The 19,046-nt window shown below is 37.3% G+C and overlaps 1 protein-coding gene and 1 pseudogene across 1 annotated transcript; both read left to right on the top strand.

Moving 5' to 3' along the window:
- Positions 1-364: 364 nt before the first annotated feature.
- On the top strand, positions 365-949 carry LOC113306103. Its single transcript, XM_026555080.1, has one exon. It carries the CDS (start codon positions 365-367, stop codon positions 947-949), a length of 585 nt encoding a protein of 194 aa, XP_026410865.1.
- Positions 950-9,480: 8,531 nt separating this feature from the next.
- Positions 9,481-19,046, top strand: part of LOC113306101 — a 34,571-nt pseudogene continuing 25,005 nt past the window's right edge.

Genomic DNA, 19,046 nt, shown 5'->3' with positions numbered 1-19,046 from the left:
CAATAATTGGAATGTAGCTCTTATCAACAATCTGTTTGATCTTAATACGACGTAAAAAGTACAAAGCTTATTTATTGATACACCAAAGGAAGATGTTATGATCTGGATGCCAGCTACAGATGGTAAATTTTCAGTAAAGAGCGCCTACAAAAAACTAACTATGAGTAGCACTGAAGTTTATGCTGGTGGAAGATTGATTCAAGATAAGGTCTGGAAAAATCTCTGGAAAACTAGAACTGCTCACAGAATAAAGCTATTTTCTTGGAAATGTATACATGAAGAACATCCTACAAGGTTTAAACTGAGCCTGCATAATACAAGCATTGATCCATAGTGTGCAATATGTGGTCATAGTATGGAATCAATGGAGCATTTATTGTTCAGCTGCAGTCATGCTCGTAAAGTCTGGAGATTGATGAATATTAATGTGGATGAAGTTCACAATAGAGGAATAAGTATATCTCAGTGGGTAGAAAGTTGGTTTATAAACAATAATGGTATGGCTGATGAAAAATTACTATACACTATGATGATAAGTGCTTGGATAATATGGAAGGATAGGTGCGACGTGGTATTCCAAGGAGTTTCTCTAAACCCTTTTGGTTCAATGCATAAGATTCATTATCACCTGCAATCTCATATGCCTGACTTGCCTGCACACATGCATCTTAATAGCACATATAGAGTTTCTCATTGGCAACCTCCCATCCATGATACATTAAAATTTAACGTAGACGCCTCTTTTAATCATGATACTAATCAGCTTGGTACTGTTATTGTCTTACGTTCACACACAGGTACATGCGAAGGAATTAAAGGACGCTACGCAGATGGAATTCTAAGTCCGGAGATGGGAGAATGCATGGCAATACGTGAAGCTCTTGCGTGGGCTAAAGAGAAAAAGTTCACAAAGATTCACATAGAAGCTGATGCGAAACTGGTTATTTAGTCAATAACAAACAATGTTCTCCTCATACAATGGGAGAATATAAATTTACTTAAGGAGATTAAACATTTAAGTTCAAGTTTTTCAATATGTAGTTTTTCTTATGTCAGCAGAGATGACAATCAGGTGGCTGACGCAGTTTCTAGAGCTGTGAGGGAAACATCCATCAATTTAGATCTCACAAATAATTTTCCTGAAGAAATATGTACTCTTCTGCAAGGGACTACACCCTTGCTACAAATTAATAAATTCTTCCTTCGTATCAAAAATAAATAAATACTATTTTTGAAAAATAAAAATGTTAAATCCTGAAACCCTGTTACTCAACATATCCAACTTTCTTGCAAATTGTGACTCACAATAACTCTGGGATCTGCCTTTTTTTTTTTAAACGAAAATCTTACGATAAAGCACGACACACCTTCTACTCATGTTATGGTGTTCAACTGACAATTATATGCGAATATCGACTTCCTTAAGAACTAACTCTCAAGATCTTTGAGATCTATACTCTTTATTGCCGTAGTATGTGATTTAAAGCATGTAAATCCAGTAAAAACCCTTCTCAAGTACCAAACCAGGTAGGATAAATCCGTTTAAAACTATTTTCCCTGTTAATAGTTGATTTAAAAGATTTTTCGGTGGTTGTAGTAATGAGGTTCAAACTCTCGGACTTGTGAAGGATAATTTTTTAGAAAATAAATATATATACAAATATTGACAAATTGGTAGAGAGGTACTGGGACTAATGATTCGGCCAATCTTCATAACATAAGGCTTAATGATTTATTCTCAACAATAATAGCTCAAAACATATATGGACTCTTATTTTGCCAAAGTCGATTCTCAAAACATTGGTTGTAAATGTTAAGCATGGAACATCAAATCACCTAAGCTAAGCATGACCCATCTAATCAAATAACACCCAATTTAATCAAATCATATTTCACTTAATTTTTAATGCAAAAGTATTAAAAAGAATTAATAAAATTACCCATTTATGAAGCTCGGCCTCCTCCGTCGCCCCAGTGTTGAGGTTTAACTCATCATAGTAAAAATGCTCTCAAAATATTTCATTGATGCTCAAAAGTGTTTTACAATGAAGAGAAATACAAGAAATTGATGTAAAACAGAACTCTGCGACCCACAGAAGGCGTCCAGAATCAACGACAGAGATGAGGTGCTGTTGTCGTTGAAGAACTACGACCCACAGAGGACAGTCGATGTTGCTGTTGAAGAACGACTGCTTCTGAGAGTCCGTTTTTCGTGTTCTTCAGGCGTGTTAATGGCAGCAGCAGCAGCAGGTAACTTCTCTGCAACTCCTCCTGCGCCTCTCTGCTCGCCTCCAAACCTCCCCAAACTCTCGACAGCCTCTCTGTAGCACATTAGGAACATATTTATACGTAATTGAACCATTGAATCTCCTCCATTAATCCAAAAAATCTTCCCATTACTCGGCAGTGAATGAAAAATATTCCCGATATTTTTTTCTTTAATTCTCTGATTTGTTACGGATTGTTCCATGTTTTATCTCTTCTCACGCGTCATCCTTGAGCTGTAGGGATTGTTTCCAGCCAATAAAATCAACCCATGCACGTCTCTTCCATCCAAGAATTCCAAGAATAGAATATTTTTCTTATTTTAGAATATCTTCCCTGATTTGATTACCACCGGTTATCTAACCAATTTTGACCGAATCCAACACCCATACCAGCTCTATCTAGGCCCTAGGAACAAACCCATTTAATTTGGGCCATTGAATCTCCTTTAATCCCGTCCAAACTTCCAACCCTAAATCTGCCAGTTGATAACAATTTTTTCCCGCCAATTTTGTTTTTTTGAATTTGGGAAGAAGATGTCCTCCCCCTAACCAGAACTTGGGTGCGAATAGCAGCTGCCTTGGGGTGACCTGGGGGTGCCCCTTAGTAATTAGGTTACCCCTTATCCAAAAGCGAGAGTCCGAATAACACTTGTCCTCCGGGTGACAAAATCAACTTTTCGAGCAGAATTTTCCAAAAATGTTTATTTCCAAAAAATACCTACAAATACATAAAATAACAAAATTAGTACAAAATCGAGTGCCAACAATATATAGTATTGAGATCAAATTAGACACAAAAATGTGTCTATCAAATACCCCCAAACTTATTATTTGCTAGTCCTCGAGCAAAATTTATTCTTGAAAAGTGACCGAGTTAATCTCGGGTGGGTTTATCAGAGGTGTACCCACAAAAACCAATACTCCAGACCCCAGCTATCTACGCAGAACCTTGGAAAGCACTAAAGAACCTCCTTGGTTGGCATACAATTATTGACTTTAAGAGGAAGAACCCTGATGCGAAATTCCAATTGCTGTACACGAGTTTGCACTCAAGCATACTAAAATTCATATAAGTGACAGAGCTCTACTAAGATAGTTTCACGATGGACATCATACTCGGAGTCAGACTAATCACATGAAAAGATTAAGAAGATGGAAAAAGAAAAATGTAGATGGTTGAAAAGTGAACGGTGTTTCCCATATCTGTCTGAAGGCCTCTGCCAAGGTGAACCTAACCTAAATGACTGAGATACCGGTCTGACTAATATTAACACACTGGCATATACAAGGGAACCAGTGGTCAATAACTTAAATCTAGATCAACAAACTGGCAAATACAAGGGAACCAGCAGTTGACTACACATAACAATAACCATTTTTTTTTTTTTTTTTTTTAACTTAACGGCATGAATAGATCTTTTGGATCCAAGTGCATGCTTCTTGTCAGCAGATTACACGATAGTTCCCACGGGTCCTGCATTCCACGCTTGCTTAGGCGACGGAAACAGGGAGAACACACATATTGCTATCCAAGTGTTAATACTTATTCCGATTGGTCTAACTGGTCCGGTCTTTTTTTTTTTTTTTTTTTTTTTTTTTTTTTTTTGAAAAGGTAACTCAGTCACTCTATTTCACCCTAGCAAAGGTAACAACTTGAATCGTGTGCCCCACCAAATCACTTGAAACAAAAGAAAACTAAAAATAGAAAGTGAAAAGGACTCGACAAGATATGGCGAAACTATCATGTTATTTCTAACACCTGAGCTCTGTGCTTTTATGAATAGACTCTATAGATGTTTCCATCTAGTCAGATTGGTTCCTCAACTCCTAAAACAAAAATGTTTCCATCCACTTAGATTGGTTAGTGCTATCCTAATACGCATAAATTTCTAGGCTCTGGAGTTTATTTATTGCAACTAAAAAGTTTCTCCCATCACCCCCAAACTTAAATCTAACATTGTCCTCAATGTTCTAAAGATGAAACTAAAAGCATGAACAAGGAGAAATGTTACCATTGAAGCAAAGAGTAAGGATATTACCATGTCGCATGAGATTGGGTTACCTCCCAAGAAGTGCTAAGTTTAAAGTCTTCAGCCAGACTTAGGAAAGGTTAGTCAACTCGAACCGTATAAAGTAGCCGGAATAACTGTGGGTCTTTAAAACCAAAAAGCTGACCAAAGGAAACTGCAGTAACCAAGAAAGAACAAGCTACGTGCCACCTAGTTTCCTGATAAGATATATCAATTGTGGTTCAGGTTCAGGTTCTATGAAAGGGTCTAAATAAAATTTTCATTGGATGCGTTTCTCATAGGTTGGATCCAAATTATAGGTCTAGAGTCTGGAAAAACTCAAATAGAACTTGAATCACAAATAATAACCTAAATAATGCGGATCCTCTAAGTCAATCAGATTGACTTACATTGACCACAGTGAGAGTAGTGGTCATTCTTAAGCAAATGTGTCGATTCTAATTTCCTAAGGCATTAGGTTTAGTCTCACAACTTAATATTCGACACATTTGAATCTATATGTTCCCACATTGGAAGAAAACTATTTGGTGGGAAAACAAAATCAATCTTGGTATTATTGCCTGGGTTAACCACATCAACCAGAGGATGGGTTTCTAACATTTGAGACTCTTGTTGGATATCATTAGGTTCTGGAAAACGATTATGAAGATAATCTTGTAAGATGGTTGAGGCATTGATGTCAAGTCCCAAGTGAGGGACCTTACTAAGAGTTAAAGCACATGGAGAATGATACTCACCCCCAAACTTAGAGTTTTCGGCGTCTCTAGATAGACTGGTCATAACCTCCCTAATTTCTAGGTCGGCAATTGATTTTTCTAAGTCAGGTTCATCCTCGCTAATCTCTACGAGTTCATCTAAGACTATTGTTTCTAAATCGTTTGACTCGATCTCAAGATAAACTGGTTCCTCTAAACCATCATCGGTTTCGTAAACAGGACATACTACATCGTCTGAAACGGGGGTATCTCTAGTCAAATCCTCGTCCTTTTGAATAGGTGAATAATTTTTAAAATTATTAGGATCTGAACCAGAAATAATATAATCATTATAAGGCTCAACTGGGGTAACAAATTCCTGATCACTATTCCCACATATTTCAGATTCTTCATCATCACTATCCTCATCATCATGATACAATTTTTGAAATTCAAGAATTCTCAATCTTTGTTCCAAACTACATGGTCTATGTTTATAATATTTCTCATAGATCGTTAGAGGTGATTCCTCAATAAAAGTTGGAGTATCCATATATCGCTGCCCACGCATATATTCACCAAGAGTCATTTCCGAAGACGTCTCTTGATAACGAGAATTTCTAGACATATATTCTCGCAACGTCATCGCAGGTGGCGTCTCCTCAAAAGGATTCATCACCGAAGAAATATAAACTACAGAGGGATTCTATACAATCACAAACAAGGCCGACTCGACTCCACCAAAGCAAACCTAAAGATTTCTAGCAAACAAAAAGCATGATGGCTCCACTTAGATTGTTTCTAGACCAGCTTCTATCTTTCGAAAGGGAATTCGTTGCAATTTGAGCAAACCCCTCTGGAATCAATCCGAGTCAAAGTAAGTTGAATTGAGGCGAGGGAAGCTCAGTGGAGCTTTGATACCCAAGGCCTCACCGCTATCACAAGGCGGCGCAGTCACGCATTCAACCCACAGAAACCATCATGAACTTTGGAGTGTGCTTAAAGAGCAACCAATATTTTTCGAACGAGTTTCCTATTAAGCTCGTTACCCTATCGGTCTCGTTCTATTCCAAATTTTAAGCTTGGGTTCGCGTTAGGTTTCGTTTTCCTAAGGCGGGCAAGAAGGGAACGGTGATGAAATCCGAACCCTTATCTTGTTTAGGCCAGGCCTTGCCCTTTACTAGGAAAATAAAGACAGTCCGGTTCGTCCTCAAACAATTATCACCTTAAGGCAGACAGTAACCCGCTTGCAGGAGATTCGCGGGTGTTTCGATTGGACTTACCTCCCGTACCAGACGGGCGATGAACCGTTGTCGTCGACTCGGGCCACGACTCCTATGCCGTGTGCGAACCCGAGGGGCCGAGACGATATAGTAATCGTCGTCCTTCCCTGCACACAGTTTATATAATATTTTTTTTTTTATAATAAACCCTTCCGTAGGGTTAAAAAAAAGTCCAATTGTTAAAGTCCAAAGTCCAAATAATAAATAAAAAAATTACAGTTTTCCTCACACACTCTAAAAAAAATTAAAAATTAAATCCTAAAATTGTCCTTTTTTTCTTGTCTTTTCGCTTTTCGCTTTAAGCTTTTTCCTCTCCAAGTCCTTAGTGCTCCACTTTGAACCTGTAAATCAAAGACAAAAAGACAAAGTAAAAAGGAACAAATAATAAAAAAAAAATAAAAAAAAATAAACCTAAAAATTCTACCTAAGCACAAATCCGCGTCGGCGGCGCCATTTTGATTTAAAAGATTTTTCGGTGGTTGTAGTAATGAGGTTCAAACTCTCGGACTTGTGAAGGATAATTTTTTAGAAAATAAATATATATACAAATATTGACAAATTGGTAGAGAGGTACTGGGACTAATGATTCGGCCAATCTTCATAACATAAGGCTTAATGATTTATTCTCAACAATAATAGCTCAAAACATATATGGACTCTTATTTTGCCAAAGTCGATTCTCAAAACATTGGTTGTAAATGTTAAGCATGGAACATCAAATCACCTAAGCTAAGCATGACCCATCTAATCAAATAACACCCAATTTAATCAAATCATATTTCACTTAATTTTTAATGCAAAAGTCTTAAAAAGAATTAATAAAATTACCCATTTATGAAGCTCGGCCTCCTCCGTCGCCCCAGTGTTGGGGTTTAACTCATCATAGTAAAAATGCTCTCAAAATATTTCATTGATGCTCAAAAGTGTTTTACAATGAAGAGAAATACAAGAAATTGATGTAAAACAGAACTCTGCGACCCACAGAAGGCGTCCAGAATCAACGACAGAGATGAGGTGCTGTTGTCGTTGAAGAACTACGACCCACAGAGGACAGTCGATGTTGCTGTTGAAGAACGACTGCTTCTGAGAGTCCGTTTTCGTGTTCTTCAGGCGTGTTAATGGCAGCAGCAGCAGCAGGTAACTTCTCTGCAACTCCTCCTGCGCCTCTCTGCTCGCCTCCAAACCTCCCCAAACTCTCGACAGCCTCTCTGTAGCACATTAGGAACATATTTATACGTAATTGAACCATTGAATCTCCTCCATTAATCCAAAAAATCTTCCCATTACTCGGCAGTGAATGAAAATATTCCCGATATTTTTTTCTTTAATTCTCTGATTTGTTACGGATTGTTCCATGTTTTATCTCTTCTCACGCGTCATCCTTGAGCTGTAGGGATTGTTTCCAGCCAATAAAATCAACCCATGCACGTCTCTTCCATCCAAGAATTCCAAGAATAGAATATTTTTCTTATTTTAGAATATCTTCCCTGATTTGATTACCACCGGTTATCTAACCAATTTTGACCGAATCCAACACCCATACCAGCTCTATCTAGGCCCTAGGAACAAACCCATTTAATTTGGGCCATTGAATCTCCTTTAATCCCGTCCAAACTTCCAACCCTAAATCTGCCAGTTGATAACAATTTTTTCCCGCCAATTTTGTTTTTTTTTTGAATTTGGGAAGAAGATGTCCTCCCCCTAACCAGAACTTGGGTGCGAATAGCAGCTGCCTTGGGGTGACCTGGGGGTGCCCCTTAGTAATTAGGTTACCCCTTATCCAAAAGCGAGAGTCCGAATAACACTTGTCCTCCGGGTGACAAAATCAACTTTTCGAGCAGAATTTTCCAAAAATGTTTATTTCCAAAAAATACCTACAAATACATAAAATAACAAAATTAGTACAAAATCGAGTGCCAACAATATATAGTATTGAGATCAAATTAGACACAAAAATGTGTCTATCAATAGTACCAAAATGTAACTGCAGATAAGTCTACATCCACACCCCAAAGAGATAGATAAAATTGGATTACTGATTTGACTTTTATGACCAACATTAAATGCATATCTACCTACTTCAAATTTGACCGTCGATCTTGCTGTCCCTCTATACGTGTCTTCATCCTGAGCGAGTGGTATATATCTCTCTTTAGGGTAAAGCAGTTCCAGTGGGTTTTCTAGGGCTTCCTTCTTTATTATACTGAGTTATGCTTGAACCTTGGGATGCTACCACATGGTAATGTGGTTTTCTTCCCACACACTTCTTACACTTATACTTTTGATCTTCAGATGATTTCTATCTGAATGAAGTTGAATCTTAATCTGTTAAACCAAAAATCCATAATAAAATCCAAATAACCTACATTTTATAGAATAAGAAAACCAATCAAAATCAATATTCAACCACAAATTTTCCAAAGTATTGAATCAAACTGCTACCATATCAAATCAAACTGACCTCATAAGGAATCTACATGATTGAAGAGATAATCCACACTAATCCATATATATTATCAGGGTAAGGAAAAACATTGTCATTATTAGTCCTTGAAAGAGCCTGTTATAAAATTAGTTATCAAATCAGAGAATACTTTCTTTGTTCTTCAGATTTTGTTGATAACTATTTATCCTTTTCACGTTTACCATTGTTTTTCTCTTTATTAAGCTCGACAACCTCGTCTAGGTTTTTCAACCACAAAAAATAAAAATGAGGGAGCACGAAGAACAAATGAGGTATAAAATGGGCTAGGCAAGTTGCTTATGGATTCAAATCAATGGGTATGGGTTATTTACTTTACCCATGGGAGATTTGATTATGTCAACTACTTAAGGACTAGAACGTCATTTTAGATCGGTTAAGGGGAACCAGGATCACCCATTCGACTCTGTCCGTCAATTTGGATTGACTGAAACCTCCAGATGCTTTGCTTGACCCAAATCTTTGGAAACCTTCGGATTTCTACGAGAATAGGCCTTTTTCTTTTGGCGCGAACCGTTGCATTGAGGCAAAATATCAAATTATATTCAGAAAACCTCTACTTCCAATATTCAGAAAAAACTCAACTTTCTCCGTTATTGCATCCCTTTTATATATCTTGACGGTTCACATTTCCTTGGGCAAAAAGAAAAAAAATGAAAATAAAAGTTTCTTTTATTAGTGCGAAACTAATTACGGTTTTGAGTTGGAGACAGAAAAAGTGTCATGGCGCCAAGGGATTCTAGGAATTATATCAAAAATTTATTATATCAAAATTCAAAAATTGGAGCTTCTGGAGGTGGAGGAGAAGGATTGGGAGCTGTTAGACATTCAAGTTCTGTTCCTAAAATTCGCCCTAAAATTCCTCGGTTGTCAAAGAAAGTATGAGCTTCTTTTGATTTACTCAATTCTGGGTTTTGTTTTCTTCTGGGGTTTGAGAATTTTGTGCACTTGTGTACTTTTTCAATTAGATTTATTTCCTGCAAAAAGGTCCCTCCTTTTCTTAGTGCAATTTATGTTGAATTATGTGTTTGCGTTTGGGTACTATTTAGTAACTTAAATTTTTGGTTTAAGGGTTTTATTTAATGTCACAGTGTGAGTATTCAGGTAGTGTGATTTACACCTATGCTGTTTTATTCTCATGCGGTGGTCTTATGGTTGATTTTGAACAGGTTTATTCTGGATATGGATTTGTTAAAGTAGCTTCTCTACGTGTCTTGGCATTTCACTGAATTAGCTTCTCTAGGCTCTGTTAGGTGCTCTACTTAAAAGACAACGTATGGGGGCATAGGAGGTTCCATTTGTGCACATTCATTTCCTTAGCACCTTGGAAGTGATCTGGTTTACAGCTTATACCTATCACATCATCTCGAGTTCGTTTCAATGTGGTGATGAACCTGGTTTAGGCTCCACAGCATCAACCATGCCCCGTAGTCCTGTACATGACTTCACTGACTAACATGACTGGATACAGGAATATCCTTAAGTTGTAGCTACATCTGAATCACAAGAATACAAGATCACTTCCTTATGATCTGAAATCTCACATTGGGGTTATGTAATTACTAGACAAGTTTTTTGTACTGTCTACTAAATATGGTCCAACTTAGAAATTGGTTTCTTGTTTTTTATGTTCCAGGTAGTTGAGTCGCCGTAGATATCCATATTTTGTTGTTTGAGATTGTAATTAGCTGAAACAATTAGTCTACTAAGAAATAGTAGGATGTTGATATTTTGAATGTTTATTATGGATGTTGAGACACCTTAGCTTGCAAGAACTTACGGTTTTATTATTTTTCGTTCGTTTATTTGGGGTCACAATATTAAGGTTTTATTGTTGTTGTTGACATATATTAAACAATCAATTATGTTGGATGAGGTACATCCCCGTCTTGTCTAGTGTATTGTTGGCTTCTGTATCATGAGATGATATACGCCATTGTTTGTGGGGTTTTTGAATTTTACTTCATTGTAGTTATCATTGACCGTATCATTCTGATATCAAATACTAGTCAAATAAGAAAACAGAAAAACAAGTACCATTTCTTTGAGTGAAAGACAAGCTTGTTTTATTTCTAATTTGTGTACATGTGTTTGCATTGTAGGAAAGAATCTTTACAGTAGCCTTTTTAGGCATAGTTATTTCTGGAGGAGCTTATGTGAGTACTCTGGATGAGGCAACTTCCTGGTATTAGTTTTTGTTCATTTGATCCAAACACTTATTTCTCAAACTTTGTAATCCATTATTGTAGTACTATAAGTTTACCAAACAGAATTTCTGTCCCTATACCTTCTATAGATGTACTTGAACATGAATTGTTTTAGTCATATGGATCCACTGCTTTTCATTCAGTTGTACACACTGTAATCAGCTTTTGGTGATAACTTATCTGCAAACAACCAGCTTAATGCATTTGGTGCAGTGGGTGGCTACTTTCAATCGTTTTCATTTAATTGTTCTGTATTTGGTGCAGTGGGTGGTTATTTTCAGCAACGAAGCTTGTGAATCCATTCTTTTCCTACCTCAATGCTGAGAAGAGGGAGGACCCATCTATATTGGGGATGGAAGTATGGGGTCGGAGGATTTCAAACCCGATCGGTCTTTCTGCTGGTTTTGATAAAAATGCGGAGGCAGTTGAAAGTTTATTAGGGATGGGTTTTGGATTCGTAGAGATTGGGTCCAGCGACGGAGGCATTCTGCGTGTCAAACTTGGGAAGAATAAGACTAGTGAAGATGTTTTTGCTGACTATGTTCAAGGAGTTCACTCTCTGTCCCAGTATGCCGATTACTTGGTATGAATTTACTATTTAAATATGAACTCACATTAGCCTTTAGTTTGCTGGGGTTTCTTCATCGAGATGTCATAAATGTCGGGAAACTGAGGTTACGTTCATTTCGAACCGGCATGTTTTCATAGAAGTAAATTCCACGAAACATCCTACTTTAGATAACTTAGTTCGAATCCTTCTCTTACATCTTTAGATTAGCATGATCGAATAATATTAGCACGAATATATAATCAACACACAATCACACACGACACAAAGATTACGTGGTTCACCTTTGTAGGCTACATCCACGACCAAAACCACCCCGAGAATCTTCATTATCATAACAAGTTATTACATTGTCATACATCGTATAATCAACTAATTATATAACCCACTAACACTAAACGTTAAAAACAACAAGACATATTACGAAGAGTTTACCTCTTCCTTTGTTCTTCTTCTTCCATAAACTTCCATCGCCATGTTGCTTCGACTTTAGAAAAGAACAGGAAGAACATCATGAATTCTAGTTTCCCCCACATGAAACCTAGAAACCCTAGATTTCTCCCACACCCGCTCTCACTACAAGTCTCTATTCTCACATATATTTTGCCCCATTACCCACCATCGTAGGACACAACGGTTGTGACACAATCACTCTCATAAAGAGAGAGGATTCTTCAAGAGAATGATTTCTACTCACAATATAAGCCATCTTATATAGTAGACAAACTCTTGCTACCAAAGTCTTAGAACTCCTAAAAATAGACTCACACCTTAATTAGGAAACCCTAAACTTGGAAAACTCTCATCCAAACCGTCATACAAGTTTCCTAATCCAAGTAAACCTTGTAGACATTCCAAACCCGAAATTTCCCTTTAGCCACGGTTTTGACAGCATTAGATCACTGTTTCTGCTTCAAAAACTGTCACCATAAGTCAAATTTCAGCCACATGGGTTTGTTTGCGGAACAAAACCCCAACAATCAACACCTTTTGTGACGTGAACAAAACCACCATTTCCACTCCAACTAAGCATGAATGTTTACCACCTTATACAAGGCCATCCTCGCGGATATTATCACTAGCACGAATCAAAATTGTCTTGTACTTTGTGCTTGAACCACCACCTAAGCCGAATTCCTTCTTTGCACTTGCATCACCGGAATCGCTATCTGTCGATCTTCTATCCTCACCAAAAAAAAATTCTTCATATAATTTATACAAGTTTCTGCATGACTTGTATCAAACTACTTCGTCACCATGATCACTCATCATTCTACTTTCGTAGAATACTTCTTCTTCGACACATGTCTGACACTTGACATTATTTGATTTGAGCCATCAAACAATTCCAGACGGATTTCACCAACTCCAAGAACCAACAATCTTGAGTCATCCTCCATGTAGAAAAAACATGCTACAACCTTCATATGTTGTGTATGAACGATTGTCACTTAGCACCACCATGATTCGAAATATTCCCAGAAAATATTTTGCAGACGCCAGTTGAACCCACAAACGATCTTCTCTTGTAAAGAAAACACCTTCAACACGATTCATAGTCACATCAACCAAAGTTGACGAATCTTTCTTGATGTCATCCTATTCTTTTTTCGGTCTTGATTTACTCATCATCTTCATGATCTATATCATTCAGCTACAAACCAATATTTTCTGTTCTTTGAAATCTTTTGTTCAAATTACCGAGTCACTGCCATCTTTATCCACCTTCACCGCACCACTTATCAGGAAACCGAGGTTACGTTCATCTTGAACCGGCATGTTTCCATAGAAGTAAATTCCACGAAACATCCTACTTTAGATAACTTAGCTCGAATCCTTCTCTTACATCTTTAGATTAGCATGATCGAATAATACCAGCACGAATATATAATCAACACGATAATAGACAATCACACACGACACAAAGATTACGTGGTTCACCTTTGTAGGCTACATCCACGGCCAAAACCACCCCGACAATCTTCATTATCATAACAAGTTATTACATCATCATACATCATATAATCAACTAGTTATATAACCCACTAGCGCTAAACGTTAGAAACAACAAGACATATTACGAAGAGTTTACCTCTTCCTTTGTTCTTCTTCTTCTTCTTCCATAAACTTCCATCGCCATGGTTGCTTCAACTTTAGACAAGAACACGAAGAACATCATGAATTCTAGTTTCCCCCACATGAACCCTAGAAACCCTAGATTTCTCCTACACCCGCTCTCACTACAAGTCTCTATTCTCACATAGATTTTTCCCCATCACCCACCATCGTAGGACACAACTGTTGTGACACAATCACTCTCATAAAGAGAGAGGTTCTTCAAGAGAATGATTTCTACTCACAATATAAGCCATCTTATATAATAGACAAACTCTTGCTACCAAAGTCTTAGAACTCCTAAAAATAGACTCACACCTTAATTAGGAAACCCTAAACTTGGAAAACGCTCATCCAAACCGTCATACAAGTTTCCTAATCCAAGTAAACCTTGTAGACATTCCAAACCCGAAACTGCCCTTTAGCCACGGTTTTGACAGCATTAGATCACTGTTTCTGCTTCAAAAACTGTCACCATAAGTCCAATTTCAGCTACTTTTGGGTTTGTTTGCGGAACAAAACCCCAAAAATCACCACCTTTTGTGACGTGAACAAAACCACCATCTCCATTCCAACAAAGCATAAATGTTTACCACCTTATACAAGGCCATCCTCGCGGACATTATCACTAGCACGAATCAAAATTGTCTTGTACTTTGTGCTTGAACCACCACCTAAGCCGAATTCCTTCTTTGCACTTGCACCACCGGAATCGCTATCTGTCGATCTTCAAGCCTCACCACAAACAACTTCTTCATATAATTTATACAAGTTTCTGCATGACTTGTATCAAACTACTTCGTCGCCGTGATCACTTATCATTCTACTTTCGTAGAATACTTCTTCTTCGACACATGTCTAACACTTGACATTATTTGATCTGAGCCATCAAACAATTCCAGGCGGACCTCACCAACTCCAAGAACCAACAATCTTGAGTCATCCTCCATGTAGACAAAACATGTTACAACCTTCATATGTTGTGTATGAACGATTGTCACTTAGCACCATCATGATTCGAAATATTCCCTGACAATATTTTGCAGACGCTAGTTGAACCCACGAACGATCTTCTCTTGTAAAGAAAACACCTTTAACACGAATCATAGTCACATCAACCAAAGTTGTCGAATCTTTCTTGATGTCATCCTATTCTTTGTTCGGTCTTGATTTACTCATCATCTTCATGATCTATATCATTCAGCTACAAACCAATATTTTCTCTTCTTTGAAACCTTTTGTTCAAATTACCGAATCACTGCCATCTTTATCCACCTTCACCGCACCACTTGTAAGGAAACCGAGGTTACGTTCATCTCGAACCGGCATGTTTCCATAGAAGTAAATTCCACGAAACATCATACTTTAGATAACTTAGCTCGAATCCTTCTCTTACATCTTTAGATTAGCATGATCGAATAATACCAGCACGAATATATAATCAACACGATAATAGACAATCACACACGACAGAAGATTACGTGGTTCACCTTTGTAGGATACATCCACGGCCAAAACCACCCCGAGAATCTTCATTATCATAACAAGTTATTACATCGTCATACATCATATAATCAAATAGTTTCATAACCCACTAGCGCTAAACGTTAGAAACAACAAGACATATTACGAAGAGTTTACCTCTTCCTTTGTTCTTCTTCTTCCATAAACTTTCATCGCCATGGTTGCTTCGACTTTAGACAAGAACACGAAGAACACCATGAATTCTAGTTTCCCCCACATGAACCCTAGAAACCCTAGATTTCTCCTACACTCGCTCTCACTACAAGTCTCTCTCCTCACATAGATTTTGCCCCATCAACCACCATCATAGGACACAACGCTTGTGACACAATCACTCTCATAAAGAGAGAGGATTCTTCAAGAGAAAAGATAATGATTTCTACTCACAATATAAGCCATCTTATATAGTAGACAAACTCTTGCTCCCAAAGTCTTAGAACTCCTAAAAATAGACTCACACCTTAATTAGAGAACCCTAAACTTGGAAAACACTCCTCCAAACCGTCATACAAGTTTCCTAATCCAAGTAAACCTTGTAGACATTCCAAACCCGAAACTGTCCTTTTACCACGGTTTTGACAGCATTAGATCACTGTTTCTGCTTCAAAAACTGTCACCATAAGTCCAATTTCAGCCACACGGGTTTGTTTGCGGAACAAAACCCCAACAATAAATACAATTAAAGTGTACACTTGATAATCTGGGATCTCTACTCCAGTATTAGTGATTCAGTTTACTGTAGTCATTTCAAGTTTTGGTTGAAAACGAAGAGATTGCATCTTCATTTCACAGTTACTTTTCATCAAAAATACATAGGTCGTAAATATATAAACATAAATTTGGGTGGTGATCATCCTCATGGTGAGGAGAACATTGTTAGTACATAGTCTCCATCTAATACCCACTGCCACAGGCCTATGCAGCATATAAGATTTTTGCTCCTCCTACTTCCGTTTCTAAAAATGAGATACTTTTAGTTTTTCAATTTCTCCTATTTTTAGGCCAAAAGGAAAAAGTGAAAGTATTTCTTTTTTAGAAATGGAGGCTAGTTAATTATCTTATATAAGCACTATTTAACAAAGTTGTTATATAAGCACTATTTAACAAAGTTGAACTCAAAGAGAGACGTAATACATAATATACATAAACAGTAAAGAGGAGTCGAATAAGCTGGGAAGTACTAACTTGGAAATATATACCGAAGTGATGTGTCTCCGTTCTACTCTAGAGTAGATGTTGAACTTGTATCTTCCAGGCTTGAGTGTTGGCATGTGTCTGAGATGTTGGAGAAAATGAGTTATTTAATAAATGGATTTTTGGTATTGGTGTGGTTTGATCTCATGACCTAAGGGTCTAAGGATACTCACTCATTTTTGAGTGAATGAAATGCAACCTTTAGTCCCACATTGTGGAAAACTAAAGAGGTGCTCCACTATATAACCATGCCCATGCGCGTATACCATGCACCAAATTCCTCTTCTACTCGTATTTATTTTTGGCGAATTTTTCTTTAGGAAATAAATTCCAAAAATATTTTCTTAAGAGTTTTATTTGTGAGAAATTCTTTTTACGAGTTTTACTTATTTTTGAAGAAAACCAAAACCTAACTTTATTTGCAAGTATCTCATCCTATAAATATGACTCGAAATTCTGTTTTCAAAATATATAAGCAGCGACTATCTCTAGGTCTACTTTTCTTCTTGTTGTTGTTTTTTGTGCGGTGTTTTACTTCCATCCCTGTTGCTGAGTTCAAGAGTGGGTAACTTGCGTTGTGCTAACTCAAGTTATATCGGGCAGTCTTATCCTGGACACATCTTCGCACGTTGGGGTTTAGCATTACTTCAGAGTATACCCGCGAACTAATGTGTTAAGGACAGCTTGTAGAACCTGTGATTCTGCCCTCATCAATTTGTTTCGACCCATGCCCATGCGCGTATACCATGCACCAAGTTCATCTTCTACTTGTATTTATTTTTGGCGAATTTTTCTTTAGAAAATAAATTCCAAAAATATTTTCTTAAGAGTTTTATTTGTGAGAAATTCCTTTTACGAGTTTTACTTGTTTTTGAAGAAAACCAAAACCTAACTTGAGTTGCAAGTATCTCATCCTATAAATATGACTCGAAATTCTGTTTTCAAAATATATAAGCAGCGACTATCTCTAGGTCTACTTTTCTTCTTCTTGTTGTTTTTTGTGCGGTGTTTTACTTCCATCCCTGTTGCTGAGTTCAAGAATGGGTAACTTGCGTTGTGCTAACTCAAGTTATATCGGGCAGTCTTATCCTGGACACATCTTCGCACGTTGGGGTTTAGCATTACTTCAGAGTATACCCGCGAACTAATGTGTTAAGGACAGCTTGTAGAACCTGTGATTCTGCCCTCATCAATTTGTTTCGACCCATGCCCATGCGCGTATACCATGCACCAAATTCCTCTTCTACTCGTATTTATTTTTGGCGAATTTTTCTTTAGGAAATAAATTCCAAAAATATTTTCTTAAGAGTTTTATTTGTGGGAAATTCTTTTTACGAGTTTTACTTATTTTTGAAGAAAACCAAAACCTAACTTTATTTGCAAGTATCTCATCCTATAAATATGACTCGAAATTCTGTTTTCAAAATATATAAGCAGCGACTATCTCTAGGTCTACTTTTCTTCTTGTTGTTGTTTTTTGTGCGGTGTTTTACTTCCATCCCTGTTGCTGAGTTCAAGAGTGGGTAACTTGCGTTGTGCTAACTCAAGTTATATCGGGCAGTCTTATCCTGGACACATCTTCGCACGTTGGGGTTTAGCATTACTTCAGAGTATACCCGCGAACTAATGTGTTAAGGACAGCTTGTAGAACCTGTGATTCTGCCTTCATCAATTTGTTTCGACCCATGCCCATGCGCGTATACCATGCACCAAGTTCATCTTCTACTTGTATTTATTTTTGGCGAATTTTTCTTTAGGAAATAAATTCCAAAAATATTTTCTTAAGAGTTTTATTTGTGAGAAATTCCTTTTACGAGTTTTACTTGTTTTTGAAGAAAACCAAAACCTAACTTGAGTTGCAAGTATCTCATCCTATAAATATGACTCAAAATTCTGTTTTCAAAATATATAAGCAGCGACTATCTCTAGGTCTACTTTTCTTCTTCTTGTTGTTTTTTGTGCGGTGTTTTACTTCCATCCCTGTTGCTGAGTTCAAGAATGGGTAACTTGCGTTGTGCTAACTCAAGTTATATCGGGCAGTCTTATCCTGGACACATCTTCGCACGTTGGGGTTTAGCATTACTTCAGAGTATACCCGCGAACTAATGTGTTAAGGACAGCTTGTAGAACCTGTAATTCTGCCCTCATCAATTTGTTTCGACCCATGCCCATGCGCGTATACCATGCACCAAGTTCATCTTCTACTCGTATTTATTTTTGGCGAATTTTTCTTTAAGAAATAAATTCCAAAAATATTTTCTTAAGAGTTTTATTTGTGGGAAATTCCTTTTACGAGTTTTACTTTTTTTTGAAGAAAACCAAAACCTAACTTGAGTTGCAAGTATCTCATCCTATAAATATGACTCGAAATTCTGTTTTCAAAATATATAAGCAGCGACTATCTCTAGGTCTACTTTTCTTCTTCTTGTTGTTTTTTGTGCGGTGTTTTACTTCCATCCCTGTTGCTGAGTTCAAGAATGGGTAACTTGCGTTGTGCTAACTCAAGTTATATCGGGCAGTCTTATCCTGGACACATCTTCGCACGTTGGGGTTTAGCATTACTTCAGAGTATACCCGCGAACTAATGTGTTAAGGACAGCTTGTAGAACCTGTGATTCTGCCCTCATCAATTTGTTTCGACCCATGCCCATGCGCGTATACCATGCACCAAGTTCATCTTC

This window comes from Papaver somniferum, chromosome 8 (assembly GCF_003573695.1).
Source record: "Papaver somniferum cultivar HN1 chromosome 8, ASM357369v1, whole genome shotgun sequence".
NCBI lineage: Eukaryota > Viridiplantae > Streptophyta > Magnoliopsida > Ranunculales > Papaveraceae > Papaver > Papaver somniferum.
Note: the sequence above shows the minus strand (reverse complement) of the source record. Positions and strands in the feature narration are given on the sequence as shown.

Coding starts and splice junctions, on each gene's coding strand:
- LOC113306103 (XM_026555080.1), top strand. CDS start 365: ATGGAGCATTTATTGTTCAGCTGCAGTCATGCTCGTAAAGTCTGGAGA.